Genomic DNA, 22,999 nt, shown 5'->3' on the forward strand with positions numbered 1-22,999 from the left:
GAGAGAACTGCATTCCTGTACAGTTGCCAGTGGTGAAACATGGATCCACCTGTTTCAACCCAAAGTCCACCACCACCACAGCACACAACAGTATCACTCATCCTTCCTGTTAAATGAAACAATTTTAAAGCAATATGTGATTAACATGCAGTATATACTTGTGATTGTCAGTATAAATATACCTCCAAAACACCCTCATTTTTCAGACTATTATTTGCTAAAACATTTACACCTGCAATGTAATTTCACATTTAGTTTGTGGAAAAAGTTGCATGTGTTTACTGAACAATACAACTATGCATGCGTTATTATTTTTATGATCCCAATATAGTAATGTACTGTATTTATAAATCGTAATTTGTTGTTAACTGCACTTATGATCCTAGCCCAGGAGCAAATGGAAACTAAAATCACAAAGACATCATGTAGTACATACAGTATACTGTTGAAATGTCATTGAAATATTTCCAGCAGAGCTAACTAAAATTATTTAATATACAACTGACTAGATACCAGCCATTACAGAATAAACTGGTGATCTATAAAAGTTAGTAGGGGGTGACATTTCTATGTCTATGGAATGTTCAGAATGATTATAACACAGAAAGACAGTAATTGTTCCATATACACATTCAGCATCTCAGAAAATAACTTTTTTTTGAAGTAGCTAAAGCAAAAATGCGACAATTTCAATGTTTTCAGGAGATTGGGGTGTTTTTATTCTACCTCCAAAAAACTAAGCTTTGGGAAAACTGCACCTACCTTATGTTTACTGAAAGTTGCAAGAAGTAGAAAATCCTTTAAATGAATTGAAAAGGACCCAAGATGAAAGCAGTTGATAGTGTAAAAATACTGCCCAGCCAATGGGAAAGGCCTAAGTGTAATTGCATTGTCTGTACACATTCTCCCAATGGGATCAGATAACAAATGGTTTTGGTAACTGGGACACATTTTTTGATGGTGTAGAAAAAGGGCAATGTATCAAGTATAATGGCACCCACTTTCAAGCACATTATACATGTGAATGGATTGCATGTTACTAGTAAAGCACTTTGAATAGGTAACCAGTTTGTGATCTCTTTCATGTGTGTCTTTCAAGTGAAAAGTGTGCATAGTGTTTGCTTATTTCTGGGAAAGTATAATGCATTTTAGGGTGACCAAACAAGTCTTTAGTTCAATTACTTCAACACAAAACAGCTTTAAGACTATTGTGATTTTTTATTCTGGATCTCTCACATTGTTCCGTGCTCATTTATATCAATAGGCAACTCCTTTACACATTTAAGAATTATTCAATTACGTGAGCTTTCTCTACAAAAAGGGACTTTAATCATCAAAACTCGGAAAGAAGCATTTTCATAAGGGATAGATTAGGGCTGAGAACAATAAAGAGATGTGGATTTAATTTTTTTGTAGCTTGAATCCAGTCAGGAGGGTAAAACAGTGTGAAAAATGATTAGATGTGGTTTTAAATTTGTGAAGAATGCCATGACTTTTAGCATTTAAGAGGATGGAAAATGTGCTACAGTATGTGCCTGATTGATTTAAACTACATCTAAACCCATTACAATACTGTAGCATAAAGCCAAGTAAATACTGGCTTTGTGAAAAGAGAGGGTTGTGAGGCTTCAGAACTACACATTTTAAAAAATAGGCCTCAAAAAAGATGCAACACTAATCCAGAAAAAGTTATGTTCTTTGATCAATCTATCAAATTATACAACCTCTAGTGAGCTCTGGCACAGCTGAAAAATTCTGTTTAATTTCTTGTTAGTAATATTCCAACTGGAGAAGTATGATGAAAAAAAATATATTATTGATGTTAATTTGAAAATATATCGACAGGATACTCCAGGGTGCTGGATGTATTTATTCAACTGCCTTGTTTCTTACCTTGGACAGGCAGTTATTATATCACAATCAACATCCTGTCAGGTCTTATTGAAACTAGCTCGGAATTCAATTTCCATCTGATATTTGTCAGGGCATACGGTCTGGAAAACACAGTATAAATTAGCAGGCAGACTCTGCTGAATAATAAGAAAACTCACATGAGTATTGAGTGACATTTAATGCGCATTTTGATTAAATATTACTCCAGCAATAATAAACTTTCTTATCGGTACATATTCTAATCTTTCTACCAACTCCTGGATCTCAGTCACAGGGTGAAAGGTTCATGATCTACTTGGGATAACCTGAAAATGCTCTATACATCAGGATCTCAGCATGAGCTGGGCTAGGTGCACCACTGAGCTCCCATCTGCTCTGTGGTCATTAGGGCTCCCGCAGCACTTGTTAGAGGACAGCAGGTGCGCTCAGGCCCTGCAGCCCTGCCTGTTCTTTCTGAGAAACCTGCACTTCCTAAACTCAGCATGAGGAAAAATCCCATTCAGGAAGACAAAGCAAAACAGATGAGATACAATTTCAATTTTGGGCTACTTTTTTTCAAGCTGTCAAAAATATCTGTTGAGCAAGTGTACAAAAGCCATTTTACGGCAAGATTTACCCTTGACTATACAATATAGTTATAAGTATATATATAAGTAAATATAAGTTATACATTACAATGGCATTCAATACTCAACCCTATGTCTTTCAGGCAAAATCCTTCAAAATCATATTTTTCTATGACAGTGCAAATTTAATACCTTTGAATAAAATAAGCGATTTTTCATCAAAATAAATGAATTGCTATTTGTCAATTACTATGAAATTAATAAGACAGTCACAGACTATCGGTTTTGACATTGATGATGCTTGTTTATTGATTAAGCCCGATAAATATTTCCAACAACAAATATGGAAAAAAGATTCTAAAAAAAAGAGGTATATATTTATATCACGCTTATATGTTTATCTGAGATACACCAGGCACATTTACATTGACAATGACATAGAATGTAGTCAACCTCATGTGTCATGAAATTAAAATTTAAAAAGTGAAATCATAATGCCTACCCGTTTGGCCTTTGTGAGATAGGTTCTTGCAGATTCCTTAAAAGCTTCAGCTTCCTCAGTCTTCTCTTTTTGAAGATAGCACACCCACCCCAACAGATACCAAACCTGCAAACAACACACACCCTTCAGGTTACACATTATTCAATTACACACAATACGTACAAAAGAGAACACATTAATAACTGTCAGATACAATATCAGCATGTGGGACTTAAATCCATACCCACAGAGTGAAAGGAAAACCAAACAGCAGAGCTGATTACGAAAGAAAACAGTTACCCTGGGAACATTAATTTTGTGTATAGGGATTGTCTCATAATACCTCCATGAATTTCATATCATACCTAGCCATTATGGAAAATTTACTGCAGCTCATTCCTAAGGGAAGGTGCATTTCAGTGCATTCTTCAGCATGACAGTGATTGTGAAGCAGAAAAATACCACTGTCAGCAAGGGGAATGAGGACCCAGAGCAGAACACTGATAGTATAAGAACACGATTATGAAAAATACTCTGCTAATCTTAAAATAGGTCATCCAAAGTAGAAAACAGCCAGACACTGCATTAAAAGATGCACTATAATTTTTTTTCCTGTGATATTTTTAAGTTACTTTTGGAAAACAAATATGAGGTAATTTATTTAAAACAAATAAGCTTGTTCCCTCTACGGAGGATGGAAAACACAAACTAAAGAGCTCATTTGCAATTTGACTACGTGGGTTCTGCCAAGTACAGGGAGTTTTTTCAAAGCAAGCAAAATCCTTCACGTGCTGACAATATTTTGTAAGTAAACATATTTGGTCTCTATTTCTGACAGAGAGTTCACTTGAAGACAAAATGAGTCCATAAGAATTGAGGATGTGCTGTATTAATATGCTCTTATTTCTTGCCCCAGGGTTCTTTTTTTTTGCAGAGATCATTAAAACTGTTTTGCTAACATTAATTCTGCCGATTTTTCACACTGAAATCGTGCTACAGAAATTAAATCACTCTGGCTGTATTTAGCCTGCAGTCATCAGTAAAGAACATGAAATACAGGCTCATATTGTAAGTGACTGAATTATAAAGGCTACCACTTGGGGCACCTCCCGAGCTCCATATGCCAGAGCGACTATAAGAAATAATAACTGGCAATCTCAAATTAAAGAAAAACCAAATCAAAATATTAGAATTAATTTGCAACACATGTGGTATATGCCGAATAACAGTAAAATACTCAACCAGAAACATCAGCTGAACTTGCTAGTTCTCCTCTACGTGCACTCTGCAAATGGCTGTGACTAAAAAGCTATGGGGAACAGACCACTGTTTCCACAAAATGGACACCACCTAATGTGGGCATAAAGCATGTGCTTCTCATCTTCCATCACTTCAGTGCACAAAGGCTTCAGTGACGGCTGTATTTAATTGAATGTTTTTGTGAGGCACATTCTGCAAACGCGCCATCCCAGATAATGTCTGGGACCTGCTGAGCTAAGAAGACCTCTCACCTCCTGTGGCCAGATGGAAGCTGGCACAGACCCTGAAGGAGGCAAGTCTGCTGTCGGTAAACACACACTGAGCACGGCAGTAGGCAGAATTGTTGTGCAGCGCTTTTTTTACATGCTTTCATTCAAAACTTGATTAACCTTTACCATAAACATAATCGATAAAGTAACAAAAAGTCAACATGAGACTTATCTCCAGACGGTCTTTAAAAGATTTTTTTAAAAAGCAGATTATTAAAATGGATGACTGAGGAGACTGAGCTGGTTTAATCTAAACTGACTGCATTACGATCACTTTTCATACTGTATGTTATGCAATAGTGTAATGGGAAAGAAAACAGTAAAGGAAAATAACAGCACCTTTACACCCATTTAATAACACTGAATTAGATTCACTCGGGAATACACTTACAGTGCAGTTTGTCTAATGTTTTCCTGTGAAAACCAGGTGTATGCTGGGTAAGAGCCTTAGCTCCATAAAAACAAACTCTACCAATCTTATAGACCTGTCAAAGTTTCTGTGAATTTGGGCAATAAATAACCTTCCTATAGCTTTTCCAAACTGTCAGTTCAGCTTTTATAAATTATATTTCCTATTTGTATTATTTTACAGCTTAGTTATTGAAACCTGCTCTTGTTGACAGTTTGACTGTTATACAACTGATGTCCTAAGACTCTTGAGGCACATAGTATGGCAATTAAGGCACTGCAGGAGGACACAGTTTTAACAGATACTGTAAATAACAGTTCTAAACAGGTTCAAAACAAAAGTTCAGACAGAATAAGACGTGCGTTTTCTTTGTGATCTACTCCTGACTAAAAAAGATTAGCACTGTTGGTGACTTCTTGTAAAATTAGATGTGTGTCATCACTTTGATGTTCTCTGTCACTGAAGAGAAAACAGCTGTTCAGTTGTTCAAGGATTCTAGCATAAAATTCACTTTCAATGTAAAGCTACCGCTGATGAAATATAGATGATCAAAGGAAAGACCAACACACAGTAACACAAAATGAAAGATAAGCCCTAGCCTTAGCCCTGAAGGTCTTTAACATTAAAAGTTTAAAATTATTTTGTATAAAAAAATAATCCTAAAAGTACATTTCTGCATAACAGTAGAACCTCTCAACATATACTGTACTATTTTCTGGGATTAAAAAGCAGAGATAAGTCCACTTGATCTTAAGAAGACTGTTGATAAAATTACAAGACTTGGTCTCTCTTTATTCACAAACAGACTGAAATGTCGCAAATCCCCCGATGTTGACTTGACAAACTCATTGACTGAACAGTTCATTGATCTGTGACTCTGCAGTGCATACAAGGCTAATCAAATAGCAGGTATCTATTCTTCCAGGTATTTTCACTTAGTTTTCATTTTATAAACCTCTCTGCCTAAGGACTTCTTCAATTAAAGTGGCATCTCCATTGGGAATGTTGTTCATGGCTGTATATCCCCACAAGCTCTTCAGAAGCCACAGGAACAACCAGAAATCAGCTAATGTAGCAAGATCTGAACTTGACAAAAGGAATTGAGAAATCTTCAGCACATCTCTAGTCTGCTGGTCAATAAACCACAATCAAATTCCGTTCTTAATCGAGGAACAGAGATCACAATCTGTCACAAATGCTAAAAATGTTCAGATACAGTAGTTATAATGAGTTGATTTGACCTCTGTGAAACATGACCCTGAGTTGGATGAAGCGGTTAGAAAATGGATGGATGGAAAAGTGAAAAAGCTTTGTTTTGTTGTATTCAAAAAAAGCACAAAATGCATTTCAGTGAAATGTATGCTTTTCACATTAAGGATTCTATGCAGTTTTAGAAGCAACACTGCCTGACTGACAGTACTTATATGAACAATTAAAATACAGCCTGTGAAACATCCTTTTGAATCACGTATTTGCAATATTAAAGCAGAACCATCTGGAGTGACATGGTTATATTAATAACCATTTACATCAAACATCAATGCAGCATGCTGTGTAAAAAAATCCTAGAAGAGAGTTGACATTTATGTGAACAGGGATGCACATCAGGCACAAGAATCCCTATTTCCCTATCAGTTCCATTATAATCAAGCATCTCTGAAAACCAAACGTATTTAGTAACATACTGTACTGTGAGGAATAAATACATACTCACAGAAACTCACAAGGACTAAAACAATAGCTGAAGGAATCATAACTGCTTGGTTTTCTTTGTTTTGTGGAGTACACTGGAGCTAAACAAAAGGCTCACTGTAATTTAAGGGATAATGAATGAACGGTTATTTTTAGACAGTGTCCCCTTAAAATAAAAAAGAACAAGATCCTCAAAAGATATTATATTTACAGAAAACTGAAAAATTCCAGATCTGACCTAACCACTTTGACCTGACCAAAACCTTGAGTTCTGACTTAAGTCAGAATTGAATTATTGAGTTACCAGGGAGCACATAAGAACATAGGAAAGGTCATTCAGCCTATCCAGCTTACTTGGTTGCTAGTAGCTAATTGATCGGAGGTCTCATCCCACCTTTTCTTAAAAGATCCCAGGATATGAGCGTCATCCCTGTGGACTAACAACTGAGGACTAGAATCTGGTGATCAGAATACGCAACATGAAACACACTGCATCACATCTCACAATGTATAGAGGCCAGTATTTTCAGTCTGGAGGAAAGGGTATCCAAGGCAAACTATTATATACAAGTCTGCTTATTTGGACAAACTGTTTACTGTATATATCATTCAGAGAGAGATAAAATTGTGTAAAACAAAGAGATAAAGCATTAAGATTGGATTTTTTTTATTTTGATTTTCTGCAGTTCTATAACTGACTTTTTTGTATGTTAAAAACAGAAACAAACCTTCGAGACTAAGAGAGTCAAATATTTGAATTCAAGTACAAGAGAAAAACATTTTCTCTTGTAAACAAGCAAGCAACATCAGCTTTTCACTAGATTCAAAAATAAGCTAATATGCAGTGTTGAGGATTTCTTCTTTATCTGAAGGCAACTTTGATTTCATTTTATCCAGTCTTATTCTCAACCATCCTGCCACGGAAAAGGAAAAACATTTTTAGATCAGTTTACTGGGTGATTATTACTTAGATATAATAGCAAATAGCAAACCTGTAAGCTGTCTCTATGTTAAGAACAGTGATGCGCAAAATTCTGCTAAAAATCAAACCAATATAGCAAGACAGTACTGTAGGTGTATAAAATTGCATGAAATCACAGATCATGTACTGAAAGACAGCAAGGCCAAATCAATGGAAATGAATGCTGGGGCTTTAAAATGTAGCTATCATTACTGACAAGTCTCTCTGAACATAGATCTTCTATTTTTATCATTTGCCTTCCCTGCACATGGGATCAATTCCGCAGCACAAATCTGATATACTACGTGTAATGACAGTGCAGATGGCACCACACAGAGATAACTTGGCACACAGTCAAACTAAGCTTCATAATGGAGTCAAATTAAGAGAAGGAAACCTTCATAGAGCTGAAGATATTCAGAACATCTGTCACTGCACAAACTGAGCTTTATGACTTAAAAAGGGGGAAATGAAACAGTTCGTTAAATGACAAAAATGTACAGTTACCCATTTCTGAGCCCATCTAGATATGTAATATACTGTACAGTATATTCATATTTTGATGAGCTTTACTGGTACATAATAAAGCTCTTCACCCAACTGATTAATGAAAGTGGCTAAATTGTACACGAAAAGCTACCCTGAAGAATATTATGAATATGAAATATTCTGAGATACTATTGCAGCATCATAAAAACATTTGGAACAGTGATTATAGAATTTAAAGTATTAAACAAACTTTAAATGAGTTTTAAAAACTGTCAAGATGTAGCCTCCTTCATCTCTACTGCTACTGTAACTCAAAACCCTCCATGACAGCACCTCCTGAAAGGATATGAAATACCACAGTAAATCTCTCTGTTCTCTACTGTACCCCACCTTTGCGGCTTCCCTTTGGATAATTCCTCTTTTCTCCTAGTTCTACAGCTAGGTGGTGAATCCAAAGCTTCTTATGCCTAACATCTAAAAAATGATCGATATATGCTACCTTACTGGGTGCTGTATTTCATGGTTAAACAAAATTTTCTGTTAGGTATCGTTTAGAATAATGCCTGCTGTCTTTCTAAAATATGATGGTTTTATAGTACAGATAATTCAGGTGTTTTCCTGGTTAAATTAACACTACATGTATATGCAGTATGCATTCCTACTACTACACAAACATACATGGAATTGTCTTCTGAGAAAGCATATTTTCTGTTGAAAAATTATCTTTATAACCTCCCAGCTGCAAGATTGTATCCAAATAACAGTTCATCTTCTTGATTTTCCAGTATTTCTATGATGGTTAAACACCCAAGTGACAGGACTCAATCTGTCATGCACTGAGTAAGGGTAATAAAACAGTTCTGTCCCTCAGCCTGGCAGAACAGAAATTCTCTTGTGGCAGGTGTGTGACAAAGCATTCATTTGTCAACTTTGAGTTTTATATAAAATGAAATCAAAGAGAACAATAATGAACAAAAATAAAATGGACAACTACACTCATTTAAGCAACATACAAGGGCCAGTTTAGGACTTAGAAACAAAGTACTAGAAAGTTCTAATTCAAGAAACTCTGGACAAAAGTCAATTTGATTTAATAGAATATGGGTTTTATCTAGTTAAAATACAGGAATAAAGTAATAAAGACCAGCCACTATTATATAAGGCAAATATTACTGTAAATTTCTAACATAACTTGAACTATAAACAATATTTACTACACATACCAACTTAAATTTTAAGAAAGGTGCATTTGACGTTTCCTCACTTCTCTTTGTTCCAGTTGTATAATACTCAACAGTTTACCCTATCGAGTACAAAATCTGACACCTTCAACCTACTACCTTAATCCTTGGCAGTCCAGTTAAGCTTTTACAGTATGAATTTGTGATCATCATTGCTCGCACTTTCAGTCTTCCAAACAGGCCTAATTTTTGCTTCTGGAAACTGACAGATCCTGCCATCTTCTACTGTATACTCATAAAACAAGGAGTTGACTTGAGTATACTTAAGTATACCTCTTGAAAATCTTAATATTCTCAGTCTTGCCTTCACTTCCACCTGTCTAGGCCAACGTGGAAATTCGTCAAACTCCATGGATAGGCTCTTGTGGATAGGAAAAGTATTCTGAATGCGAGCAGAACACCACAATTACAGTCTTCTGTTCACTGGGTAACCAACATGTTCTGAATCATAGGACTCTTTTCCGAGACTACCTAGCATTTCTCAGCATGATTTTTGATTCATTTTTAGATTCCAATGAATTTATACATTTATGTGCATGTTCATGTCCAAAGGTTTATTAGCATCTTAAATTTTATCCCAGTTTCCTATAGAATATTAGTCATTATATTCAAGTTGTAAAAGACTTTTAGGGGATGCCAATCATAAAAATATTCTAGGAAATAAAACTGATTGGTTAATTGCCCTTTCACAACCTATAAAAGGTATTTAGTGATTAATCTGCGTCAATCGCGAACTTTGTTGCACTTCACTCAATCGTTTTTCCATGTAAAAGTACTGTAGCTGGACTGGGAACAGAAGTTTGCATTTTAAACAGATATTAATATTTGATGTCTTATCAGATAATGCATCAAAAAGAAAAATGTCAGATGCTTTTGTTTGTAATGTCAAAAGTTCAGATGTTCATCTTATGCAGACGATTAATTTAATATATAATGACATATTACAGCAATAAATAGCTAAATTCTTCTGCAGAAAGAAAGCTATCTCCCACTATCTCCCATCAGTGTAATTCCTCACCAAAATTACAGCATTATGAAGATGCAAACTACATTACTCATAAAAAGAATGTGATAGAATTATCCAGTAAAAGGACAAGCATACTGTAGGTCATCAGACACTACCACACTTATTTAGTGCACTGTAGGCTGGCACCAGCATTTTATTAAAAAAAGTATATCAAATCCACAGGGTTTCAATGCTGAATATTGTTATATAAGCAATATTGAAAGTGACCAAAGTAGAATAACCTTAAGGAAAGCAGAAAATACAATCAGCTTAGAGAGTATAAAACATTCCAAATTACTTCAAAGATGGTGAGTTTTACTGCTTTCCTTATTTCACTTCAGTATCTTTCTTAACAGGAAAGAAAATGAATGTACACCTACAAACATAATACTAATTTAACCAAATAATGCAAACAAGTGGCAATGACTCAAGACAAATAAAACTAGTGGATTTAAGAAAGCATTACACTTGTAATTCAACTACCTCTCTTTAAAGTCTTTGTGGTTTCTCATCTAGTTTCATCCCAAAAGTGATGGCAATTTATTGTCTTTGAGCTGATAACAAATGGATTTAAAGACTAGAAACCCTAATACATTCCAGCACACTATTTTTCTGGTCTTTGGTCTTGCTGTAAGAACAATAATTACATGAGTGTTCAACTGGCTTCCCTTAGAAGAGAGGAATTTAAGTGTGATTTATGAACAGAATATCTCAGATTTCATGTTGGAGAGGGATAAGCAGCAGTCTGGGTTATGACTGTATCTCTGAGGCTGCACAAACACCAAAGAATCCTTTCTTTCCATTCCTCTGCATGATTATCAGTCATGGCGCACGTGACAGGCAATATAAATAGCATACCTCTCTTCCTCAGGCGTAGAAAAAGAAATCTACACACGGAGTTTGAGTGTGATGGCTGATGCATACTACAATTTAGAATATGCATGTCAATTATAGCTTCCAAAAAATACAGGGTCTGCAATTGCCAGGTCATTTCAGACTGCCTGGCGAGTCATTACACTTGTGATGTTTATGTACTGCACATTTGTTCAGACACCACATGCCAGAGGAGAAGTGACATTACAAGTACTTGATATGACTCCCAGTAGCACGATACTGCTCAATATGCAGTTCTGAAGACAGACATATTTGCATATTGATAAATCATTCAAGCGGCACGCCAGGACACAATAGTTTGAGAAGGCAACATTAAATATGAAAACAAATGAGGAAACTGAGATATACACTGCCAGAGTGGGTTGTGGGAACCTTTGTGGTTTGTCAAGCCTGTTTTGGTCCAATTCAACATTCCAGTTGGTCTCAATGGCGATGTTTGAGTGAGCGAAAAGGGGAAGTATAATGAAGAGTAAGAGCTTTGTTTACAGCCACCTATTTGAGAGAAAATAAGATACATCTGGCTTAATTGAATAATTGGCATCCAGTTGGAGTGAGATTCCATATACAGATCCCTACACCTACTTCCTTTTATTGTGCCAGATAGGAAATTTGCTTTGGAGGCAAGTAACAGATATAACACAATACATTTTAACACAACGTGAACCCATTAACAAATAAGATACAGATGTGTGACGAGGAAGAAAAAATACATAAAGTAAAATATAAAATCAATTGTCCAAGATCGGCAGGTTAATAGCCGTGGGAATAAAAGAAAACAGTTTTACCACACTTGAGTCTAGGTGGTCAAAACTCGACTAACTGTGCAAGTGGTGGTCATGACACTCTATTATTATATTGCTGCCACACTATTTGTTTAATGTTTACTTCTGAAAGCTGTAGCTGTTGCGTACCACATAATTGTGCTGGTTACCCACACTATCCTGCTCAGTCTGCTTTTATAGTGTGTATTAAGGTTACCAAACTAGGCCATGGCATTGAATGTGAGGACCGTTTCAATAAAAGGTCTAGAGATTAACACATTAAAGTCTTTTCTCAGGAAAAACAATCACTGTTGGTTCTTCTTAGACATGGCACCCCTGTTTTCCTCAAAGGTTAGCTTGTAATCAACAATATTTGCTCTTTCCCATGTGTAAATAAGATGTGAGCTCAGAGGGTAACTCCCCACTCCCCTGGATCAGTAATCTGGTTTATATTAGCAGCCAGGAGGAAAAGGCTCCTAGGCTCTAGGCTCCTGCTGGAAAGGATGAGAGTGAGTTCTCAGAATGGACAGTAGAGAGTGTAGCACAGGTATGGTCTGTGTGGTGAGGTGTGGTGTTTAAACACCAGCAGACAAGCTAGCAGTCTCTTTTATAAGAAGGTTTATGACTAGGAAATGTTGACAATGCTATGATTTCTTGGTGGTATTCATCTGCACAGCTCTTCAAGCTCAAGGTCCAGTATTGGGCAAGAAGAGAAAACCAGGTGTCGACTGCCTCACTCATCTGCCTAAGAGAGAATAAGACAGAGGGGGTGCGTGACAAGCACCTGCACACCCCCCATGACCTCATAGATAATTACAGCATGTGAGATTTTAAATTCCTTTGGTAGTGGCTATTTTTATAAATTTGTTACTGTAGTTGCGTTCTTACCACATAGTGAGATCGGGAGTGTCTTACTGGGAAGCCATCTTTGTTTTTGTTCTTTTTAGATTTACTTTTTTCTTGATGTGGTTTGTAGCAGTGCTCCTGCTCCAACCACTTCACGAGGTAGGGGTGTGTGTCGTGACCTGGGTCATAAGGTTCAACAGGTTGTGTTTGTAGATCATAATATTTGTCATGTGCATTTAATTTTCTGTATTCTGTCGTGTGTGTTACTGATTTTGTAGTTGTTTAGAGAAAAGGTCATGTAGTTATTTCTAGGGATCCATAGCAAAGCTGTGTGGGATATACAGTACTGGTATCTTCTACGCAGGAGATAAGGGGGTTTAAAATTCCTAATATAGTTCAATCGGGGGAATTTTGGTTGAGAAGGATAGAAAAGACTCTTACAGGTTAATCCCTTGGGTCTTTCTAAATTTGTTTCCACTGCTATATAAAATTAATTCTATGTTTATTTCTGGAACATAAATCTTAGAAAAATGTCTTGGTATATTTTTGTATATTGTGTTGACCCAATTGAATTTTAAGCCTTGTTTGACTTTATTTTCCTGTTTACCTAAAAGAGATCAAACTTTTTAATTGTGTTAGTTTCTTGGAGATGTCCAAGCATTGCTATCTCACAGATACTTCTTCAAAGAGTCCTTCATAATGATAGTTAACATGCTGACAATACTTCTCATTAAGAATGTCTGCTAAAAGAGAAATGAAGATTCAGGAAAAGCAGATTCCATTTGTACAAATAAATATAATCCAACAATATTTTAAGTGTCCTATAATCTTACTTCAGATTACCTTGCCTCACTTGAATATTTGACATCATACAGTAAGACTGCAGTTAACACCACCTGATCTAAAAGTCTGCACAATATTTCAGTTTTATTTTTCTTCCATCTTCTTGTAAATGATTTCTCCCATCACTATTCAATAACACTTAATTTCAAAATCACAAGTACCCTGGCAGAGGGACTGTCCAACAATTCAAAGCTTAGCAGCATTCTTGGGTAAAGATGGAAATAATCACATCATCTTCTTCTATAAGGGGCATAATGTTAAATGATTCCTTTCCAAACATATTATTTCTGAATATTTTCTGACTGAAACAAATGCTTCCAAGGGAAATTTATCTGGGTTGTATCCCAGTGGGGGTGTGGCAGGGGCTTCATGCAAATGCCAGGGTTAAATCACATTAGCATATCTGAAGGAAGAAGCTTGGCTTTTACTACAGGCTAGAGATGGGCATGAATGTGAAGATTTCTATGCATGCCTCTTCGCTTAGGGAATCTGGGTACTCCTTGAATTATACTTAGCAAGATGTTAGTCTTGCACAAAATATTATTTGCAGTTTTTACATTTTCCTTTATATAATAATGGAGAATATATAATAGGGGAATATTTTACTGACATGTATGCATCATGACAAAAAAGTATGCGATGCTGACAAGATTATATTCTTTCTATGCACACACATTCAAGAGCCCATAGTGCCCAATCCCACTTGGAGGTCTATCAGTGCTGGTGGTACGTTCAACCCTGGTTGAAACTTCCTGCTAGGGTCTGGTTATCTACACTTTACAACCAAGATGTTTGTAAAGCTGGTATTCACTGTCATTTCCCTCTTTTTAACAATCTTGATTTTTGTAACTTTTTGTAAATTATGATACATACAGTGCCTATAAAAAATCTGTACACCCTTTCTAAAGTAAGAACACTCTATCCAGCAGAGGAACAGTTGATTTTATTCTGAAATCAACTGAATAACTACAATTGAACACAGGTGGAGACTAATTAGCTTATTGAGTGATTTGGAAGGTCACACAATACACACTGGTATGTACACTTATCAGACCCATTTTTCTAGGTTTTCATTTGTAATTACTTTTCAGAATGGTGGAGCGTTTATTTTCCACTTGGAGGTAGTGTTAGAATGTGTAATAAATGCAAAATAAATTCTGAATAAATTTGTCTTGAATTCTGGCTGGCATTAGGCCACAAAATGTGCTACTTTGAAAAGGTGGTGTAGACTGTACCCATGTGCAGAGCTACTACTGTATTTGAACCATTGTCTGTTTGACAAAATGGAGATTTCTTTGCTTTGGAGGCAAATATTACAGGGCAAAAACCAGGCATGTGATACCTGCATGATATAAAGAGAACGTCAAAGCTTAAGGACCAAAGTACGGAAGCACATTGCTGCCAAAAAGGCAAAAAATACATTTCATAATTACGAGATGGCAAATTATGCCATAATGACAACAGAGCAGATTACCTCATAATTACGAGAAAATTATCTTGTAATTATGAGATAGCACATGATGTTGTAATTCCAACATATCAGATTATCTAATAGGTAGGAGATAGCACATTCTCGTGTACTTGAAGCAATAATCACATGGTAGCACAATTGTCATACTATAATTATCTAGAGATATCATTGGTTGACTCTCCGTTTAAAGCAGTGAAATCTTGTGCAGTGCAATCAGTGAATTGGACATTCGTTCTTGTTTAAGAATACGTGTTAGTGTCCTCATGGTTACAACTGTGTTCACATTAGATACAATTTTTAACATTTCATTATGAATTAACCCCAGGAGAAAGCAAGTCCGTATGCATTTTGCAGCATTGCACATTGTTTTCCTGACAAAACTAAACCCACTAGTCCAGCAAAGCTACCTGTAGCTTATAGGTGCTGTCATTGCACAATGTAATAGGTTGCTCATACGCTCAAATGATCATTGTTATCTAGTAATTACAGAGATACCAGGAATAATACCACCGAACTCACTACCAGTGTTTGTACAAAAGAAAAAGCATTTTCAAAACTCTCCTGGAAAAGTTTTAGATGCATGTTGTATATATTTTCCAAATTCTCTATACCGTATACTGAGTATCAAAAGAAACATCACACAACCGCAAAATTCGAATGCTTATCAGGAAAATGACAATCTGTTTTAGTAGCAGGTGCACTGACATTTTCTTCAACTTGCATGACACAGATAAATGATTTTTACATTTGTTTATTCAAGTCAGAGGCTACTAGCATGCTAGTCTGGCTACTGTTGCAATCAATACGAGCTGTACATCTGTGACACATGCTTTGCACTAGGCTGCAGACGCTGGTTTGTGGAATGTGCCTGGTCATTGATCTCTGAGCCCTAGGTGCCACATGTCAACCCATCTGACAAATATTCCCCAGCACTCAGTTTTGGCAGGACGTTTCAGTTCTTCTCCAATTTCTCCTAGCTCGATTTTCATCACTCTTGATATTTAATGGGTTAAATCACCTCATCAGCGAAGCCCAATCAACTCTCACTAACAAGGTGATTTAGCGCTTAAGCAACAGTCAGTCATTCAAATGGCTCATGGTCAGTCACGAACAATTAATGAATCAAAATAATGTAAAAACATTTAATCAATATACAATACATATAATACTGTACTTTAGTTTAGTAAAAATATATGTGACTAGAACAGCAAATTATCTGGGAATGAAAACCATGCAAATTAATTATAGCACCAAAGTGTGTTATAACCCAAATTCCAGAAACACAAATATTTAGAAGAAACCTGTTTTAAAAAAGTAAATAGTACTACTTGTACTATATATAACATACACTCTCAATACATGTCTATGGCATTAACAACAAGTTGGCTGACTGTGTTTTATGCCAAGGCAGAAAGCAGAAATCTCTGGATTAAATGCTTCTTCTTCTTCTTCTTCTTCAAAGACAGACTATTTGCAAGAATAAATGGGTGATGCTTTAAAAAAACAAGCCCCTTCTTTAACCTGGAGGATTTGCACCCACACCTTGCACATAATTATACATGCAATATCATATCCAGCAACATCAATTTCAACACATTTCTAATTCATGATGAATAATAATCAAACTACATTTTCAAAAATTCCTATACAGCTTATAAAAGCATGTCCCATAGAACTCGTTCCTGAAAAAATCTGGTCATTTAGAGTCAAAATGCTTAAATAGCAGGATGATCTGAACACATATCAGTCCCAAAATTCATATAGTTATGATCACTAAATACAAAAACAACAAGGAAAGGGACACATAGAGGCTGAAAAGTGATACAGTATACTGTATAATGCACCACATATTTCTTACTGCTTTCACCTAATTATTGTTGCTTTTTTCCCCAAATGATTTCACTTAATCTTTACATTTAAGCACTTTTTACACATGTGGAAAAGGAACCATTCACAGAGAGGTGAAATACTCAATTTAACTGGAAATACAAAAGCCATTTAAAAATAAAGTGGTTTTGGGAGTAAAATGTGCTTAGTTTGGAAATTTTCAGATAACAGTGACCTCGCTATGATTCCTGAGGGGAGTAGCGATCTCCTGACCAGAAGGCTATGGATTCACATTCCAGGTGGGACACTGCTGTGCAATTGAGAAAGGTGCTTCAATCAAATTGCTCCACTAAGTGACCTGCAGTATAAATGGGGTCTCTAAGCCATCATTGTGAATGCAAATTTACTCTCAGAGGATTTACCTGCTAAAAATAATCAGACTAAAGGTGAGCAAATCACTGATCACACCAATATTCAAAAAAATTATATTCTATTACAAATATGGGGTCAAAAGCATTTGATCATTTGATCTTAAAATCTTAGTTTTTACATTTTGATTAAAAACAGACTAATTCATATAAAAAGTTCATGCAAAGAAAACAAAACAAAGAATAATAGAATTAAGGTGAACATACTGCAAAAGTATTTTATTTTAATAAAAAATATCTGTTGTTAACTGTCAGTGCTCCTACTGTTGTGAAGTTCACAACTTATTTAAAAAAGAAATTCACTGATGATTTCAAAGCTTTTTAAAATCTAGGTCAAAATATACTTCTGACCCCTGGGGATGCATGAGAACAAATAATAATAATCCTGTCTTTGAAACTGAAAACGTGATTCTTTGAACTTATATTGAGTGTGATACTGAAAGCACAGATCCTGTTAAAGGTTTTAAAACTATAATATTGAGAAAGAGGAGCTTGAAATGTAATAAATTAATGGCATGCTTTTAGAGAGGCTGCACAGCTGCAGAGTGATAATAAAGTTTCCTACAAATAACAGGTCATTAATAATTTTCTCACATCCTCCTCCTAGTTTTCTGTTTACAAAATTGAAAGCAAGATTTAAAGATGTGAGCTTGGGTTCCACTAAGAACTCTTACTCTAGGCATGCATAAAATGATACATGACACAAAGACCTCTGTGCCTTCTTTCAAAGACAAAATGAAACATCTTTGGATATTGCATTTGATAAAAACTCAATTTGAACTAATTGCTTGATGGATATGAAACTGGGAACCTTGTTTTAAACATTCCTGCTATGAAATACTTCAATTAAAGGCCTGATGATTAAAGGGTTAAATATTATGCAGCTTTTAATCATCAACGTGATCATAAGCACAATCTAGATAGTAAAGAAACCAAATTCATAATGCTTAATATCTAAATACATAACAGCAGCAATCAAAACATTATCATAATCGTTTTACTGCATTACCACAATCATATCTTCAACATTCTTTAAATCAAGTTAATAGTACTGCTCGAGATTTGTTTTAAAAGATGCTTCAAGATAAAGAAGGAGCAGTGAAAAAGGATTTGACAGAACCCTCAAGCTAAGCACAAATCATTTAGGTATGAAAATTAAGATGTTTGGTTATGGCCTAATAAAGCCTAAGCATGAACATTTTGAGTACTGTCCTAGAAATATGCAAATTTATTCCTGGGATCCATGTAATTATGGTAATTTTAAACAGATTTAATAGATGGATATAAACCCTGTTTCTTAATGGACAGAGGTGCAACTCTTAGTACCACAAGCTATTTGCCAAAGAAAGCTTTTATGTATCAATGTTACCGTTAGCACAATGAAGCACCACATCCGTATTTTAAAGATCAACTTGTGCAATCAATCACCTTCATGCACAAAGCCCCTTATTCTGGCTATGATATTCACATGCATAATACGTTACATCAGAGGGTATGGGCTTCTATTAAACAGCATTGAGCAATAAAACTTAGCAGCATCCAGGGACTCTCTCTTTGCTGTAGATTTATTTCTTCACTCCTGTTAATCCAGTCTGACTCCATCTCCAGCAAAAGTATTAGAATTCCACAAATGTGAGCCACATATCTGACTAGACCCATCTTTATTCTCTCAACTGTAGGTGCCAGACTTTGCTCTCGAGGTCAATTCTATCAAAAGCGGAAGTTGAAAAACTCAAAAGAGCTATGAAAATAACAATATTAGTAAAATAAATATTTAAAAAACATTTACCCCGAAAAATACCACTTTAAATTAAGATTAACGAAGTCTACATTACTAGATGTAGATAGATTTTTAATATAGCAACTGTGCAAAATCACAGTCTCTCTATGAATTTAGACAATGACAATCGTGGAGATACACAAAAGAAAGTTTTATTGCCCGTTGTTTGTGAGCCTGTTTTTTATAGGTTTTTATCGGAAGATCTGCATTAGGAGATCCGACAATTTGTTTTGGACTACACGTATGCAGAAATCTCTAAGGCAACCTGGAGCAAGGATGCCCAGTTCCTTTATACATAAGCAGGTGATTCTTTAAACCGACTTTAAATTTCACAGCAATCCAACACAATTCACACCAGACTTAAATGCAGAGGCAGACTAGACAGCACACAAGCTGTACAACCCATAACATCCTGCTGCCTACTGAATGCCGTTGTTGATACCAAGATACAAGTTGAGCAGCAGGCCTTACCTCTGCAATGCTATGCAGACAGAAAAAAGAGACTCTTGTGAGTTTTCTCACATGAGTTTCAAAACACTAAAATTCTTGACTTTGAGTTTCAAAAGACTACGTTTTTGGACACGTGTTGAGAAGCCGACCTTCTAAGAAAAAAAATAATTCAAAGCAGCTGAAACACCTGCAGTACCTGAAATTCCACAGAAGAAAAGAGGCTGGACAAAACAGTGGTAATATCTCACAAACCTAAGGTAGAAACCTAATTAAGCAGATGGACAATATAGAAGAACAAGTAAAGGTTTATTTCATGTTGAAAAGAGGAGACAAAAAGGTAACACCATATCACCTTCCATCAATGTTCAAATGAAACACTGAGAACTAAATGAATTTAATGGATAGGAGTTTAAAATATGAACAATATAAGAATTCAACATTTCCCCAAACCTGCAATCCACATACGCAACACAAAACTACACCTTTTAATACACCAACATAATACAACAGATTTTGACTATTTGTCTCTGATTGACCAGTCTGACATACAAATATTCAAATGCACATTTAACATATTAAATGCATTTATGTCGATTTTCAGAAATCAACCAGTGCCCTAAACTCATGCTGAGACTAAGATTATGTGATTTACTCAAGCACCGTCAGTCTGCTTCACCACAGTAAAAGTTCAGAAAATACAGCGTCTTGTATAAAAAGAAAATAGGAAGAGACTTAACTGAACAGCAGGGATTTAAATTGCATTTACATGAGTTAATTTACATGAGTTGGCATAAATCAAACATCAATCTCTGCTCTTTACAATTGTGAAGCAAGTTATTTTGTATTATAATTTATAAGCTTGATTGGGAAACAATTTTGAAATTGTCAACAGGTTCAAAACAGTAGAACATAAATCTTATTGTATACTGTATATGCGTTGTTCACCCATCAGCAGAAAAACAGATACATACCCAGCTTTTCCTTATTTTTCTTCATCATGTCAAAACTGAGAACAGTGGAACTTGACATATAAACAACATCTTGCATAAGTAAATAGACAAATGGGCCCAGAAAGTTTCATAATGACAGCAGGCTGTTACATCTTTATAGAATTATTTTTTTGTCATTTAAATGTGATTATATATGAAACTGAGATTAACTGTAATTTCCAATACATTTTGCTAATAGCTTACAAAACTCTTGACAAAAGGCTAGGAGGAGGACAATCCTAACCTCACCCACCTCCTCCCACCACTGCAAGGTTGCTAGTGTAGTGTCCTACTGTCTGGGCTTGGTGTCCCCCCCTTCACCCTGTGGCCTCTCCTCCACCTTCTACAGCACGAGGGGAGAGGGGTTCTTGTGGTCTTACAAGCGAGCTTCCATTCCCTCAACCACTCAGAATTAGCTGCTTGAATTACTTCTACCATTCTGTCTTAGTAAGGCCCACCTCCATCTTTATCGAGGGAACACAGAACACTACTAAATCGACTGTGTTCATCTTTACCACATCGACATGAAATGACAAATCCACAGTCTTGAACAGTTCTGCTACCCTCCAGACATATTTAGGCAAATGTATGAATTGCTTAATTCTTTGAGGAGACTAGAAGCTGCCTTTTCCATCGCAGATTAAAGAATGCAAATAAGGAATTTTCTTCTGCTTCACAGCGACACATCGAGCCAGATCTTCTCCCGGTGTCCATGGCATTAAGCATATTAGGGAGCATTCGAAAAACTAAAGGACGCCGGTCAGTCTACTGCAAGGCTTACACCCAGCAATGTTGGTCCCTATTCATACAGCAGGGTGGACTGGAACAACTGGGGGAAAGTATTGTACCTCACTAAAAATACAACAGCAGCATCTGCAGTGGGGACTCAGACCCATTACCCTTGAGGTCAACCTGTACCTTACCTGAACAACTTCATCATCCTCTTCTAAAAGACTTTCAAGGACTTCTGTGGCGGTCTGAGGGAAACAAAATAACATTTATGTTTCACTTGTTTCTTGGCAAAGGTAAACACTTATTTGTACTGCTGTAATTTTTTTTCTTATAACTTGTTTTCAAGGTGGTAAGAACACAGAGGCTCTGTCTTTGCAGATTATTGTAATTGGAATCAAATCTACAACTGTACGTGTACATAAGATGATCCTACAACCTTGACTGGTATGACAGGTGTTGTCTCAACACATGATAAGGAGTACAGAATTAAGACCAAAAGGAGCAGCAGTGTACACCTTATGAAGAACATTCAGCACCTGATCTTCCATCTGTAGCCACTTTGGGTAAAGCACTGACATTTTGGCCAATCAAAAGATATTGCCATATACCGTAACAAACACTGAAGTGCCCATATTCTTACGCTCCTTGTCAGCTATTAACACTAATATCATGTGAGGCAGCAACTTAATGCCTACTCTAATCGAACATTCATTTTAAGGTTGCAGTGAATCAAAGCCTACCCCAGCAGACAGTGGGTGCAGGACAGGGGAAACTCCTGATGGAAAACCAGTCAATGGTAGGGCACGTATATGGAACCAGATGGGGACAGTTTAGATTTGCCAATTCAAGATTAACATAGTCAGGAGACCACAAGGGAGATGTAAAGAGATGAAAATTACTGTTTTCAGATGTTTTTTTGGTATGTTTTTTATTTATTTCTACTTTAAAAAGATTCTGCACTAAAATACACAAAGGAACAACAGTCCACATAACTTTATTACTTCAATGCTCTGCTAGGGAAATGAAGAAAAGCTATGAATTCACAAGTCATGCAACAATTAGAGCTGCATGGTTACTCAATAGATTAAGACTGTTATTGATTAAATTTACATCTTAAAGTATCACTTCTACAACTGATCTATGGGAAAAAATTACAAATGTAGAGGTGAAGAGAAATATGCGGGTAACTGTTAAAATGATTTTTTTCTGATATTTTCAATAAGTCAGTTGATGCCCAAGAATATAAATGGAAAAGATACACACATCAGCTAAATAAACACAGGAAATCATACAATAAAGATAAAGTCTTGTTTTACAAATGAGAACAGTACCAACTTAGCCAAGATTTTGACTTGCACTAAAATCATGGGTGCTTGGCTGATCTCTGTTTGCAACTTGTGACTTGAGACTCCCGTTTCCAGATCACCTGGCACTCATGAGGTATCCACATGTACACACACAGGCAAACATTTCACTATCCAAACAAAGGCGATAAATCTGGTTTCAAACATAAACAAAGTTCACCTAGTCTGGAATTCTGGGGATAGCTATGCTTGCTAAGTAAGGTTGTTCACATAGGGTCAAAATTAAACATTAACTCAAACCAAACACCCGTTTTTCTTTGTTTTGTAAGTGAAATGAACTAAATTGGTGTTTAACTCAAATGTTTCAAATAAATACCATGTTTTGATTCCTTACCTGCAAAGTGGTT

At 35.9% G+C, this 22,999-nt stretch overlaps 1 protein-coding gene across 1 annotated transcript in view; it reads right to left on the reverse strand.

The window, feature by feature from the left end:
* LOC148650939 (uncharacterized) overlaps positions 1-22,999 on the reverse strand; it is a 174,638-nt gene that overhangs the window by 39,373 nt on the left and 112,266 nt on the right. The window contains exons 9-10 of the mRNA XM_088600617.1: positions 21,480-21,533; positions 2,962-3,066 (exon numbers count right to left, since the gene is read on the reverse strand). Coding sequence (XP_088456743.1) covers positions 2,962-3,066; positions 21,480-21,533 — 159 coding nt within the window. The remainder of the gene's footprint in view (positions 1-2,961; positions 3,067-21,479; positions 21,534-22,999) is intronic.

Source organism: Lepisosteus platostomus, chromosome 12 (assembly GCF_059453375.1).
Source record: "Lepisosteus platostomus isolate fLepPlt1 chromosome 12, fLepPlt1.hap1, whole genome shotgun sequence".
Taxonomy (NCBI): domain Eukaryota; kingdom Metazoa; phylum Chordata; class Actinopteri; order Semionotiformes; family Lepisosteidae; genus Lepisosteus; species Lepisosteus platostomus.